The sequence below is a fragment of the Mycteria americana genome, chromosome 3 (assembly GCF_035582795.1).
Source record: "Mycteria americana isolate JAX WOST 10 ecotype Jacksonville Zoo and Gardens chromosome 3, USCA_MyAme_1.0, whole genome shotgun sequence".
In the NCBI taxonomy this organism is placed as follows: domain Eukaryota; kingdom Metazoa; phylum Chordata; class Aves; order Ciconiiformes; family Ciconiidae; genus Mycteria; species Mycteria americana.
Genome location: NC_134367.1, coordinates 45,522,167 through 45,537,919, shown reverse-complemented (window position 1 = coordinate 45,537,919; position 15,753 = coordinate 45,522,167). Strand labels below are relative to the sequence as shown.

The 15,753-nt window shown below is 40.5% G+C and overlaps 1 protein-coding gene across 7 annotated transcripts in view; it reads right to left on the bottom strand.

The window, feature by feature from the left end:
* Positions 1-15,753, bottom strand: part of KLHL32 (kelch like family member 32) — a 97,184-nt gene that overhangs the window by 7,316 nt on the left and 74,115 nt on the right. For all 7 annotated transcript variants that reach the window (XM_075497312.1, XM_075497318.1, XM_075497316.1 and 4 more), the window contains one exon: positions 8,554-9,280. In XM_075497312.1, coding sequence (XP_075353427.1) covers positions 8,554-9,280 — 727 coding nt within the window. The remainder of the gene's footprint in view (positions 1-8,553; positions 9,281-15,753) is intronic.

Below are 15,753 nucleotides of genomic sequence, written 5' to 3'. Positions count from 1 at the left end.
CTCACCTTTATATTTGAAGGAAATTCTGTATTTAGTCTGTATTACAGAGAGAACATCTCCTGGTTTAGCTGTAGACTGATGTTGGGAGGTTCCTCCGTAGTGACCAGAAACAACACTACCATTTAGCATATGTACCTTTCAATTATGTTTGGAAAGCAAGGTATAAACCACCTCAGAAAAGCCCGGAAAAGAGTCTGACCCAAGTAGATGCTGCAAACCAACTATTTACCTCAACACAGTATATGTTTAACCCCCGATCATCCTGTACTCTACTGGTTTTAAATGGCAAATCTCACCGAGTAAACTGGTGGAAAAATTCTTCAGTCTCAAGCCTGTAATCTTACCAGCATAAACAGGGTTTTGAGTGTGCTCAAGCTTCCTGGGGACGTGGTGTCACTGCCACAGGTCCCAGTCCCCCCTCTGTCACCATGCTGGGCCCATGGGAAGATGGGGCCAGAAATAACACCTGCAAGCTGCACCTCACCTTTCATCCTACCAGAAGGTCTGGACTTAACTAGGGCACACGAGTGACCACACACCGGTGAAACTCGTATTGACAGACAAACTTTTTACATTACAGTTTTAACAGCATGTGCCAATGACGGACAAAATCCACAGCAATGAGAGGAAGGAATTTCATCTGTCATTAAATTTGTTTATGCTTCGCTTTTTGTGAGGACATCCCCTGTTTCAGAGCAGCGGCAGAGCTGCTTTCATTCCTGCCGGCTGAGCCCAGTCCTACTAAGGTCATTGGTTTTTTTCTTTTATCCCCAACCAGTCTTAACATGCCTCCGTGCTGGGGAATCCTCATTTTGCCAGCCTCCAGCTGCACCTAGCACAGCATTTTGGTTCAGAGCCATATTGTGATTCTGAAGCAGCTCCCCCGCCTCTCACACGTCAGTTCAGGCTGCAGGGCGGTACTGCTGTGCATTCAAGTTAAACCAGAGTCTCCACTCCAGATGTGTACCAGTTGCGCCTCAGTTCCTAACAGAGGCATAAAATGTGAAATAATATGAAATATTATTTCATAGTAATGTGAAATAATAACTGGTCTTTTGGATGGTTTTGTACCAGCTGAGTGGGGACCAGAATAAATCGGAGGACCAGAATAAATCTAGTCCAAAGCAAAAACCATGAACTATAGGCGGAGTAGATGCAGAGAACTGGGCACCAAGGTTTTGTCTGCTGATCTGCTCCTACGGGGCCTAGCTACTTGCTAACATAGGTGTACCCTCTGATCACTTCAAATAATTTGAGTGAGGCCAAGAATCTAGTCAGTGGATAGCAGAAACTACGGACAAATTATTCAAGAATCTTGTCTTCAACTGCAGTAGCAGGGAGGAATAACACTGTTATTTGGGTGCATCTCTGCAAGCACCAGCCTGTACTGGGGCCCTACACGTGAATGGCAGCACAAGCTCCCAGCCTAGGGACGCTTACAGGCTACGAGACAGCCGAGACGCGATGTAGTCTTTCCAAACTGTTTCCATCACGCTATGCCACGCACTGCCCGTCACAGCACCTGCGAAGTACACACGGAAGAACACGCATTGGAAAGCAGTGACTGCTCCCGTATCTAATCTCACAATCTGTTATTTGTCTACACTGTTGTGTAGCCTTCACAGTGTGAGTGGCCATCAGCCACATCCACAAAACAATTCTAATATCTGTTTTGTAATTTGATTTTCTTTTACATAGTTATTTTCACTCCTAGCGTAATGTTTAAAAATGAGATGTCAGATTAGTATTTTGAAAAATAAAAATCATAGTTATTTGGATGATTACATCCAGAATGTTAAACTACAAGAGATGCATCAGAAACACAACACTGGATCTTGTATTTCCGTTCAGAAAGGACACCTTAATTTGAGGGGAAAGATGTGGAGGAAGAAGAGAAAGAAGGGGGTTGCTTCCTCATAAAATAATGAAATAATCAAATAAGCAAAATTATTTGCCTCTCTTCACAAAGAGCCCCTCATATCAAGTACACAGCTTACATTTTTTTCCCCTGCAATATTGCTCATCTGTGGTGTTTTATCATTACATTCCCTTCACATACCGCTCTTCACTTTTAGATTAATCTGCCAAAATGAGATGCTAAGGATTTGCATACAGATTTGACTACACAAAAATAGATCTGGAATTAATAACAGTCTCTATATGTTTTAATTTCTTCTAGACTGGAGTACCCTTGCCTCCAGCAGTATTCTTGGCTTTGAAAGTCATCAAGCTGATTTGTCTGCTCTTAGGTTATGATGCCACATGCTGCTACACTGTCCCCTGCAATCAAAGTGCTCACAGAGATAGATTCCATGCCTTCCCCTAACAAGTATATTTTATAGATTGGCAGTTTTGATCTCCCCTCCCCAGGGGGATAATCTGCATCTTAACAGGTTTCTATAGATACATCTGTCATTAAATATGCCATCTTATATCTGCATCAATTTTCAAACTCAAGTTCCTCCTAACTTTGAAGTGCTATAGCAAAAGTTTAAAATTTTCTGCCAAAATTCAAATGTAACAAGTCTGCAATGTCCTCTTGAACTATTTTTTTAAAAATACTCCAGGCAGCTGGGAAAGGGCAAAAGTAGAGCAATATGCCTCTTAAAAAATAGGAAAAAGAAAAAAAGTTTAAATGGTACTAAAAATAATATATACTTTCCCAGAAAAAACAGGGTAATTCTGAGATAATTTCTTAAACTTCTCTGCAGTGTTTTCTATGAGGAAAGAAGGCAGAAAAAGGCAGGGAGGCATTGAAAAGAAGTATTTAAAAACACAAACCATGCTATTAAATTTAATGTCAAGCAATAGCAGCTGACGTAGTAGTAACCCATCAGTTAAGGAAAGAGAAAAAAATGTCTGGCTGGGTAAAGGACAGAAAATTTAGTTTGGTCAGCGCTCGCTGGGTTTTATAAACTGAGAGCGATGATAGCACCGCTTTGACATGAGCAGCTTGCTTTGAGGACTATGAGTTTCCAGGAGGCAAGAAGCGCTCTCAGGACAAGCTTGTGTCTGTCTTGCTCTTACAGCTGCGAGAACACACTCACAGGAAGCCCAGCATCCAACCTGTGGGCTTACAATGTTTTTACACTGCCATAATCACTGTTGCTCAGTCCCTTGCAGGCTGTAAACCCTGCTTTTTAAGCCCTGCAGGACCCGTAAGTTCCCAACTCACACAACAGTGCCCCTCTACATGGAGAGGTCCTGGAGGAGTCCAAGGCCCGCCTTGTCCAGCCCTTCCCCACACACGGGAAATATTTTGGTTTGTTGCAGTCCCCCAAACAGTCCGCAAACTGCACTGAAAAGCAGCGTCAGTAAAGACACCTCCAAAAAGAGAAGGGTGGGAGGCAGTAGATTCAACACCATTTTCCCAATCGAAAATTTATAATCCATATTTATAACATGTCCTAGTAAGACCCCCATATGACTTGAGAAATCTAATCCAATCCAAATCCCCCAGAAAAATCTCACAACTCTCGCCGAAGTCCCCAAGTGCTAGGCTGCACGCACGAATCCGAGTTTGCTGGGAGACGTGTAAAACTACATGTTGGCAAAGAGCTCCCACGTGTATTCCTTCCAGCAAATCCAGGGAATATATAGAAACTCATGACATGCGCCCCAAGGTGCTCTGCTATTTTAAAATAGAAATCTCTCCTCTCTTACATGTCTGTGTGTTAAACACAAGATAATCCTTCCTCAACATGCAAGCCCGCTGCCTTTTACTTCAGCCAGCCCAGGTGCAGTGAGGACAGCTGAGCTGGAGCATATTCTCCCACCCTAAGGAGTGCCCTGGAAGACACCACCAGCAGCTCTAATTAATACTGTTCACCCCAGATGCAATCCAGCTGCAAACAAGAGGGGTACAAGCCCTAGTTTGTTTGTGGGTTGTTTTTTTAAAAATCATTATTTAAGGGTTGTTTTTTTAAAAAGCATTAAAACCTGATGTTTACATGCAATCTAAGAAGCATCAAACCTATAATGTCCATGCTTGAAAGGTGTGAGATCCCTTATCTTTATTCAAATATAAAAATAATAATAAAGAAACACCGTTCCATATACAGACTAAGACTGGGTCAACTGAGGCAATTTTTATGTACTTGTTAAGCTCCTGCTCCTGGTAATTTCTGTGCCAGCTGCACTGCAAAACTTGATTTGGTTAGACACTGTAGATTCCTATTTATTCCAGGTCTGTTTCTCATAAAACAATTTTATAGGCATTTACTGAGAAAAAATTTTCTTCTCCTCACAATAAACAGCATACTGATAGTAAGGTAATACTTCCCCCCCCCAGACCACTTGCAAACTCAGAATAATTCTCCAAGATATGTGATCTCTGTCATTTCCTTAGTCAAAATCTCCACCGTAAGGGAAAGAATAATAATAAAATAAAAAGAATCTTGAATTTCGAAGAAAAAGCTGTTAAATGTGAAGCAACTGTACAGGGTTGGTTTGTTTACCCCCCCCCCCCCCAAGTTGAGTTTCCATGTGCATGTCAAGATGTGATTTTAGCTGACACACTTAAGGTCCGGCAACTCGGACCTCTGCGAAACAACAGCATAATACTTTGCTTTAGAGAAGACTTTTCATGTGCTAATCTCTTGAGCACTTGAGGCGGAGGGGAAGCCTTGTTAGCCCCAGCTGCAGGTGCAGGAATGGCCCAGAGCTGAACTGCCTGGCAGAGGTTCCCTGCCCCACTCTGTCCCCACGGGCACTACACCTACACGGGAGGAGGAAGGTTAACGGGTATAGAAAAGTAGGGCTCCAGATTTGCATGTGCGCGCCACGGAGGATGCAGGGAAACGGGCATAGTTCAAGTTCTCGCTCTTCTGGAAAATATTTCCCTGCTTTTATAGGGAATGATTGTTAGTAATGTTGAACTCCAAAGGGTTTGGTGCATTTTGTTTCCCTTTCACTCAAATACTTCACTTTTCAAGCATGTGGCATGCAATTCGTTTGTGAAATGGGTCACGGTGTCAGATGTTAACTGGGGCCTGTAAGATTCATCTTTCTATAAAATTTCCAAACCATCTGCCCGATGCTGCACTGTCAAGACAGAAAACTTATTTTAATGAATTCTCATCTACTTTTTAAAATAAGAAAATAAAATAAAATGCAGACTGTGAAAAAAATAAAAAAAAAAAGACAAGAAAAAATAATAACACAAATATAAAAATCTGTTCCACAATATAGGGAGCTTAGAAAACTCAAGAGCTGAACCCACTTGTGCTGCCCAGAGGGTCCGACCAGTTCCCGAGTGCAGAAGGCTCCCTCTGAGCCTTCTGGCAGGTTCAAGCCCCAAAGGGGTGGTGGCAGCTTAGGAGTCCCTGTGACACCTCAAACACCGGCCACCCATCTCCTACTGCCAGCACGTGCTTACAGCATTTTGTTTAACACACTTCCCTTCCTTGCTGCCTTTGACATGATTTTATGCTCTATTATTTTTTATTCCTTCTCGTATTTGTCCCAGAGGAGTGGCAAAGTAAAGCCGACAATGAATCCCAATAATAATAATAGAAACCCCTTAAGTCTAGTCAGCTTTTGATTAGCAAAGCCTTTAGATGACAAGGGGCTGTAGCAGAGGCACTGATGCTTTAGCTATAGAGTCAGTAAATGGTCTGTGTGTGGACTGTGTTTTGACGACTCTCTCCACAAATATAAGGGCTAGAAACTTATATTATCACTATTTAATTTATTCACTTACTAAAAAACCGGGCACATCTTTATGGTTACCTTGCCAGCTGGTAGTAGCAGACTGACTTTGAGAGCTCTTGCTGATGACCCGATTTCCCAGAAAAAGCAGCAGGGATACAGCTCAGAAACATCCCTAACTCAGACTAATTTTTTAATTACTTAATTTTAGGCCACATACTTCAAAATTAGGTTCCCTCCTGCAATACTGATTACTCTTATGCTAACACTTTACATTTGATGATGAGCAGTGGATTTTTTGAGCAGTGACTACTGATATTTTTGGAATAATAAAACATGCCTCTGTACTATTCCCCTGCCCCTGAATATACACGTACAGCGAGCTACATTCTAGCCCTAAGCAATTAATTAATAATAGAAAGCTAGCTACAGTTATTGCATCTCCATCTACTTTTATTTATAAAATAGCTCTATTCAATACACAGAACCCAGTTTTCAATCTGTGAGTACACAATTCAGATCAATACCCTACTGAAGTATTGCATAGAATGCCCTCGTAATTCATAATAACCTGTCAGAATCTAGCAACTCAAAACTGCTAAGCATTTTCTCAAAAACTATACAAAATACAACCGAAAAGTCCTGTCTATCTTATTGCACTGCCAAAACATTGCTCCTTACTGTGACTTTATAACAGAAGTTATGTTGGTAGTATTTTCAAATATAAATGGAACAATGCTGATAACAAAATATATTTTGTTGTTTTGCCCAGTTTTAAAGAGTTTATCTAATAGGCTTCCACTTACCTCTTCCCCTGATTCTACAGCTGTATTAGAGGCATATCCTTGAACAGAATATCATACTGCTTCATTATATAAATGCAGATAGTATTTAAACACACAGGCAGGCATGCATTTCACTTACGTAACTAAGCACATTAATTAATCCTCAGCATAATTTTCCCTTTCCTGGCATATCTGGAGAGATTAAAACTAATCTTCAACCAGTCCCACATTTCACTTAAAAACCTCTATCAAATACTTCCTTGGGGTTCTTTTGTACAGAAAAAAAAGAAATTAAGAAAAAATATTATTTTTTTCATGTACTGGAGCAAGGACCACACTCTGATGGATGTTTCTAGTGCTCGTTCAATGATTTTATATGAATACATTTAGCACAATTTCCTAAAAAGTCCTGTTTTTCATAAATAGAGACTGACAAATGTAAACCATAAGAGGAGGGGGAAAAAAAAAAAAAATCAAGACACAGCAGTAGTAGCATCCATGTATTTGAATTGCCCATCACAGGCACACATCTCTCTCCACTGATAAAATAGGAAAGGTAGAGAATAAACAGGGTAATGCTCTGAACGTGCCCAGCTGATACCCTAAAGCAGAAACCCTGTTTCTGTACCGCACCTGGGTCTCAAGTCCACCGTGTGCACACTTCAGAATTAACACACAGCACAAACTCTACATGATGCTGTTGATGCCAGTTGTTGAAGGAAGTGACCCAAAGCACCTGCCAGGGATCTTGGTGATTTTCTGCATTCTGTCATGCTTTTAATTCCAAAGTCATTATTCATTATTTTAGTGTACATGTATAAAAATAGATACCTGCTACCTCCCCTGCCAATGCTTGGGAATCCATTCCCACAAGGCACTTAATCCATATGGGCAGAAAGATACATCTGCAAGGAGCTCCACTAACCTAAATGACATACTTTGAGAGTCACAGAATCATAGAATTGTTTAGGTTGGAAAAGACCTTTAAGATCGAGTCCAACTGTTAATCTAACACTACCAAGTCCACCACTAAACCATGTCCCTAAGCACCACATCTACACGTCTCTTAAATACTTCCAGGGATGGTGACTCCACCACTTCCCTGGGCAGAAGCACAAAGGCCTAAGTAGCTAACTTAATCTTTCATTCATATACCATCTTTTCACCAGAGGGATCCCAGCCCATATTAAAATCCCCAGAGGGTATATGCAGTGAAGATGGCAATCACTGAGCATTTTCCTCAAGGGCTGGCCCATTTACTCATTAACTTCCTTGATAAATATTACAACTTTATAAACTTCCATGACACACTTCTTACTAAAAGGTGGGGTTTTTTTCTCCTGTCAATTTTTCTGTAGACAGCACCTTGTTCCAAAGCGACTAATAACAGAGGAGTCACTGCAAAGATTGATGGCACAATGTCCGCAACTCCCGTCATTGTGTACATGTAAAATAAAAAGTACATCAGACTGAGTTGCAAATGGTACGTTAGTTTAAGATTACAAGGCCTATACTTTCATCTGTCTGTGCCATAAAGCTATGATTACATCAGGCAGTCCCGTACACTTGGTTATGGACAGAGCTGTGCATGATTTCTACCAAAGGTCATCTTGGCCTGTTACAGTATCCTCAAGAGCAAGTGGGAGCAGTTCATATACCTGCCTTCAAGCCCTGGACCTACACAAGCCAAAAAGCACTTAATTCTCCATTTCATTATCAGGAATAAATGCAGTGGTACCAGATCATACTACAGAAATTGGGTCTTGTTTTTTGTTTTTAGGAAGCACACAGAATTTGTCACTTGAAATTCGTCCAAAAGTGCATTATCATTTCGATTCACTGCGATTTATGAATGGCGACTGGAGGTAGCACATATGATATATGCAGCTTGGAAACACAGAGAGATATTTAGCAGACAAAAAATATTGTATTGGTATGTTATGCTCCTATACTTCTAATCAAGCTTGATTTTATGCTTCCAGGCTTAAATTCTTTGAAATACTCATCTCCTAAGACAAAAGTTATCCTGACATATAAACCTAAGAAGATTTATTAGTTTCATTCGAGACAGTATTTTGGTATATTGTTAGTACCTCAAACTGTGTGAAACGTTTTCTACCTGATATCCAAAGAAGACCATCCACCACATATCCTGCATGGCATGAGAGCGATCGATCAAAGGACTGTACAAAGGTCCACTTGTTCTTCTTGGGGCAATAGCGTTCCACTGTAGGTAACACTTGACGCAATTCATTTCTGCCCCCTACTGCATAGAGGTACTCGTCCACTGCTCCCAGCACAAAGTGTTCCCGACAGTTCTTCATTGGAGCTATCTCAGCCCAAGAGTTAGTGCGGGGATCGTATCGACAGGCAGTTCTCACCGCACAAGTGCGCCCTGTGGAGTGCTCTGCCTCTCCACCAGCTACAAAAAGAAAGTCTCCCATGACAGCAACACAGTGGTGGCTTCTCCCTACAGGCATAGGTGCTAGCTCGCTCCAGTTTGCAATCCCTGCGATATGAACGTTCTCTTGATCTACTGGATTGAAGTATCGCAATTCCTTCACTTTACAGATTTCACGTTTTTTCCCACCAATAATGTAAAGAGTGTCTGACTGGAAGCGAGGTTTTGTCCTTCTGGTTTGCCAAACTGGCTGTGCATAGATGCTCTGGTGGTAAGCCAAGGCCTCATTAATAAGTGCTGTCGCAGTTTCACTAGCTTGGACAAGAGGATGAGAAAGAGCTACGGTATGCAGTGTATCCACATCCATAAGGCCAAAGCGGACATACTGGAGAAGTTCATCCATGTACTGGTAGCGGCAGTTGTGTTCCAACCACCTCACAGCCAGCTAAAAGTGGGGGGAAGGAAGGGAAAAACAAGACACCAATTATTTGTGTACAATTCTGTCAAAATTTGGTCTTTTGAAAACTGTGCTTGCATTCCAAGCAGAGCTATACACTTGCCTCAGTAGTGATATCAATCAATATAAAAAGTAGTTATGAATGCATGTGAGTCAACATAAAAGATACCTACTAAAACTCCACCTATAATATACATAAAAGCTTTGTATTGCACCAGTCCCCCAAAAGAATTTCCACAGCATTATCAGATTGCAATACTGCTATGCAATACCCTTGCTGTGCAAACTGTTAGCGATGCTGTAGGAGACCACAATATCCCAGGATCAAGCTGCTGGAGCAATAATATAAATGTAGGGACTATGTGATCACTGGAGACCATGGGTACACTAGAAAGAGAAGTAAGATTACGGTTAGATGATTAGAAAAGCCCTTTCTCCCCTTCATCTTTCATTCTACTTATGACAAAATATTGAAGGAGTATAACAAAATACATACTGAATACTTCAGTATTTTTTCCTTCTTCATTTATTTTATTCAGAAAGTGGAGACAGGTGTAAAGGGATCAGAAATTAAGCCAGATAAGAGAGAAGCAGAGAAGAGGCTCTGCTGGTTTGGGACTGACAGAAAGAAAGACTCTAAAACTGTTCAGCAATTGCAGCTGGTATCAACAGCCAAAATTAAACATAGCCTTTAAATTACATAAAGCATATTGAATCCAACCAGGTCTAAAAAGAGGCTAGGAAGGGCCTTAACCATTTCAAGAATGGTTGTGTAAGCTATTCTTGAAAACCTTCAGTGATGAAGATATCCAAATTTCCTCAGGAAAACCACCCCCACACTCAGCTATCCTCTTGGACAGATTTTCCTTTTACCTGTGCAGGAGCTCTAAACCCTCCAACTCAGTGCCTCATTTTCCACCTTTGGGTTTATACTGCAGAGCTCAGGAACCCCCAGACCAACCCTTGAAATTAATCCGTCCATACAGGACGAAAAGCAGTCTGCTACCTTCCTTTTCTCCTCCACCTCTGATGCATTTCGTTATGTGTGCTGCAGTTTCTTCTTCTCTGAATGAAAAAGTCTCTCAATCCATCTTGGGTCACATTTTCTAAACCTCTGTTGATTGGCTCACAGTTCTCTGCTATTGAAAGGAAATGCCCCTCTTTCTTAATGTTTACTGCTGAAAACTGGATACAGTCTTCCTTTTAAGGCTGTAGTAGTAGCAAATAGATTGGAAGGATTGCTTTGATCATAACTATCTATGCCATTCTTGTTTGTACATCACTACACAAGACCATCAGTGCACTATGATACTGCTGATTCATGTTTAAGCTTATGACTGAGTACTATTCCTCTTTTTTCTGCAGAGCTTCCACAAAGTGTCATGCTTTCTCTGTCATTACTGAACTCTCTACTATTTAATTCAGGCCACTGCTCCAATCTGTCAAGATCATTCTCAATCCTAATTATATTTTCAAATGTGCTTGAGACCATTCTACCTTGCGATTGTCTGAAAACATAAACCCCATATTATTCTTTCATCCAAGTCATTAACAAAGACATTGACTAGGTCTGGATGAGGACGGACTCCTCTATTTGATACTTCATTTCATCCTGACAAAGAACTTGTGGAGCAGGAGTTTCTAACTACTCGTGAGGTAACAACAGTTTCAGCTAAAACTTACTGCTCTGTATTGCTCATGGGAATGTCACACGAAGGAGCTGAAAAGAAAGGCTTCTATCTTACTCAAGGCTTTCATATACGCATGGTATATGAAATTTATTGCTACTTCTGTATTCTGTCAGAGAGGGAAAAAGACAAACCAAAACCATCTTCTTATTAAGATTCATTGGAAGCACGTTTGCTCCACTGCGCTATTCAACCCCTGTGAAACAAAGAATCAATGAAGGCCATCAAAAATTGCAACAGTAGTTCAGTCAGTTAAATGCTGTATTGAGTTTCAAAATGTGCATTAGCTATATGTATTTAGATTTGTTAGTAAAAAAGGAGTTAATTAAATACATTTGAAAGTGTTTATGGTCTTCAAATCATTGAGCATTATATTCACATATTCTAAATCCACCAAATCCATGTGTCAGGTGTCTCCTGAGTGGTTTTAGGCAACTCCCTACTCCATGTCTTAGGCCATGTGAATCATTCCTGAAAGTCTTCAGCAGCACTCAGCTCTCATCATTGACTAGACACTTGAAATTGAAGTGGAATTCAGGCTATCTTCATCATGACGAAGACACCGACTGAATTCATACCAACTGAATGATGTGTGTGTTGCTATATTAAAAGAGAAGCATTTACAAAAACTGAGTTCTTATCTGTCATCATTTGCACCCAACAGATTGGCTTCTTTTGCTTATAGTTCATGCCTTCATTTACATCTAAAGTGGCATCATGGTGGTATCACCTGTGCTATAATGACAGACATTACAGTCTTTTAAAAGACATGCACTAATGTAAACCAGGTCTTGGTAACCACAAGGCTTTTAAAGGAAGTTTAACATTAATGCCTATTAATATCTTAGAACTTCATCCATCCTCTTTCATGTATTGTCCTCCCTCCCGCCCCCCAGTAAATACTATATAAACACACAAGCAACACTACATACATTCATACCTTTTAAAGACACGCTATCTGCATTCGTTTCTGCATATGGGACGTGTGATGATCTGCAGCAGAAGGGATGGACATCTCCATTACAATACATTTTCTCTGCTGCATGAAGTTTGGCAAAAGCAATTTGGTTCATACTGATTTTGGTCTGCACCGAGAATATTCCTGGAGTTGTAAAAAATGTTTCACTGAAACCAATAATGCTTAACGTTTCTCTAAAATCACAGAATTTCTAAACCACCACAGCAATGGTGCAAAGTGATACAAAGATTCTGCTGGCACTCACAGAGATGTACAATCTATTCCCGGTTTTGAACCAAAACTTTCTCCATCCTTTCCTACACTGTTTCATCCCCACTCATCTATCCTGCATCTTTATTGATGAAAACTTTTGAATCTTTCCAAATTAATTTTATTGCAACCTCCTTGGGATCCTCTACATGCTGCACCTAAAGGTGTCTTTGGTCTGCACTACCACCTTTCCCTTCTGACAAGCAACTGCAATAGCAATGGGGAGGGTAAGCTTAATCCCAGGCTGTCTTTTGTGCAGGTTGCTACTGGCTCGTACCAGACTCCATGTCTGAGGTCAGTTTGCAGTGGAGTACTGCATTTTACTATATTAATTTAGAAAGCAGGGTAGGAACCCTGCATATCACTATATCAAATGCCTACAGACCATCTAGATGATAATGAGCAGAGAAGCTCTACTGGGTCTTAGGGAGGCAACTGAGGTCTGGGAATCACAACATGTTTAGAAGCTCCTGTCCAGATCAACTCATGCTACTGTTGAACGCAATTTGACTACAGTATTCTGCGTCACCCACACCTAATCTGTGGCACTCCAAGGCAGAGAACAGGCCATAGGAGCTAAAAGCTGTAATGTTTTTATCTCCTTGCCTTGCTGTTGATAACAATGACTGTTACTCAGTTTTAAATGCCATAAATTCATTTTGGGACACTCCTTAAAAATAACTGCTAGGAATTCAAGCTACAAATGTCGGTATTTATATGTATATTCATAGAATACAGGACCAACTCCTAAACTGTGACACAAGGCTATGGAACAGGTCATATGGTTTTAGGGACACTCACAAACTGAGCCTTAGACTTATACATTTGTTATGCAGCATACATTGTTACGGTGCTCTCTAGCAGAACATGGTGTCTCACACTATGGAGGCATGGAAGAAAATTGAGTTATCTGTGTGGGTGAACAGATATTCTAGTCACTGGATGGTCTGGCAGTTATTGGAAGGCTGGAGAAGTTCAAAAGACAGAAAATTAAGTTCCCAAACAAGTCTTTTGCTTGTAGTAGAAATAGTCACTGATTAGTCACTAATACAGTTCTAAATTTCCTGCAGTGTAAAGGAGGCAAATATAACTCTCAAGAACATACGGCAGAAGGACAAACTTCCATATAGCATTGATAAATATACAGATGTTTGCTGACAGGCAAGTTCCACCACCTTTACTCAGTTTTTGTTTAATCCAGACTTAGAAACCTGGTGCCTACATAGAAAGTCCAAATTCACCCTGTCTATACACTAATTATAGCGCCTATTTTTTAGCCTCTCCGGCAGTAGTGATTAGCAACTATAATCAGTATTGGCAAAATAAACTCAAAGCCATTATACACTTTATGACATTGCAGGGAGAGACATTCAGACTTCTCTAAGGAGATACCAATAGCACTTGAAATTACAACTGTGTTTAAAACGCAAACAAGTAAGCAAGCAAAAACAAAGAGACCATCCACAATTTTGTGTTTTAAAATATTTGTATCGCTGCTAAATAATTTACAAAAATAAGGAAATACTCCTACTCCTAGTGCCATATAGGCAAATTCTGTTTAAACTGCTAGAAGCTTCTTTTCTATTAATTTTAATGTGTGAGTGTGGGAGAAAAGGAAGCTACAGCCTAGTGCCTATATCAACTTTAATAAATAATATATTTTGCCATATTCATCTTCTAAACTAAGTAAATGACACAAGTAGACCCTCAGAAGGACAGGATTTTCAAACCAGATTAATTCTCTTATTCTAAAGCCTTAACCCAAAGGATTTTTCTTCTCCAAGGTTACATTACTTGATTTAGCAATGGAGTACATTCTCAAAACAGCAGAAAACAGACGGAAAAATACATTGTGCCACAGTTGGAGCATACGTCTAAACACACCTGCACGTTGCATTGTGATTTCATTGCATTTCCAATGGGTGCTTCTGCTTCCAGCAGACTGCTTCGGCAGTCCAATTCACGCAGCCTCGGAGCGCGGCCCTTCCCTCGCTGCTGTTAATGGTATAGGTACTGCATACGTACCGCAGCCAGAGAGGGCACAGAGGCAGTGGAGGTGAACGCTGAATTAAGAGTTTCACCCCTGTTGAAGATAACTCTGCAATAAGTAGTTACCTGGTCTTTTGGACTGCCAGCTATCCCAGGAAACAAGAAAACACTGCCCTGACTGTTCACGTCCTCCTGCAATCCTTCTCATGCCACTCTGCGGGGAAACATGTCAGACCTTCACTTGACATCACAGCAGGTTTTCTAACCAGAAAAGCCAAGCTACTTTATGAGTGCAAAAAAGCTTGACATACTCATTAGACCCAGGTTCACTTGGAAACGACTTTAAGTCACAAAGTCAGTGTCAGGGAAAGTTTATGTCCACAGCACTCGGAGAGAAAACACTCCTCTAAGCCTGGGCTCTGCGATAGGCCGGGGCCACGGGAACCCCATTAAAGTCATCTTGGACTCATCTTCAGCTGATGTATTCATGTTGTGGCCACACAGACTGCAAAGGAATTATGCCAGTTTATACCATCTAAGGTCTCTAATAGTTGATATGAAGCCAAAAAGTGACAGCGGTAGAAAAAATGAGGGTTTTGGAGTTGGGTTTTTTTTAGCAACAGCAAATAAAAGGAAACATTAAATTTTATAAGGTTTCAAAACAATGAATTCATATTGTCTCATTAAAACAAATTGAAATCTTACATACAATAACACAGTGAACATTCTCATTTTAGGAGAAAGGACAATTTTAAATACAAAAAAGTGGAGGGAAATATTTTCCTGGACTGATATCAGATATATTCAACACAAATTATCATATTTCTGTGTCACAATCTGATGATGATTATATATATATATATATATCAAGGAAAGAGAAAGAACTACAAATCTCTTCTTTTAACACAAATCTCACCTGAGCAGTCCTGTTGCTTAACTCAAGCAAAAACGTTAGGCCAGAAAAAAAATCAAATTAATATCTTTGCATCATTAACATACTGGACAGTGCTATAGATCTGCTTCTATTGCCTGATAAGCCAAAAAAAGCAATGAAAGCAACACAGTTACTACAGCAATCACTTCAAGGCACTGAGGGAACTTTAAAACACTGAACTAGTAAACTCCAAGTTTTGCATTTGAGAACACTAGAAATATGTATTTTGGCCGTAAACTTGCACACGATTTGGACTCTCCTTGAAGTTTACCTAACTCAGCAAGCCTCAGGCATTCCAGACTGGAACCTCTTGCCTCAAAACCACTCTCTGTCTCAGTTGGCTATCATCAGCACCACCCTGGCTCTTCAAATCTCAAGTCCAGGAGCAGAACCTATGAATAAACCAGGACATTTACTAAAGCTCTGAAACAAAGTCCACTGAAGGCTATGAACTTCCACTTTTTAAAAATGAACAGGGAGCTCCAAAGGGCCTGAATTTGGATCTCTAAAGGGTCTCAGTCCTTCTCTCTCTCCAGAGACTACAAAGGACAAAACCTGGAGGGTTTAGGATATCAGTTTAAGCATTTTATTTAAGGTGAACTACATTGGACTGTATCACCCA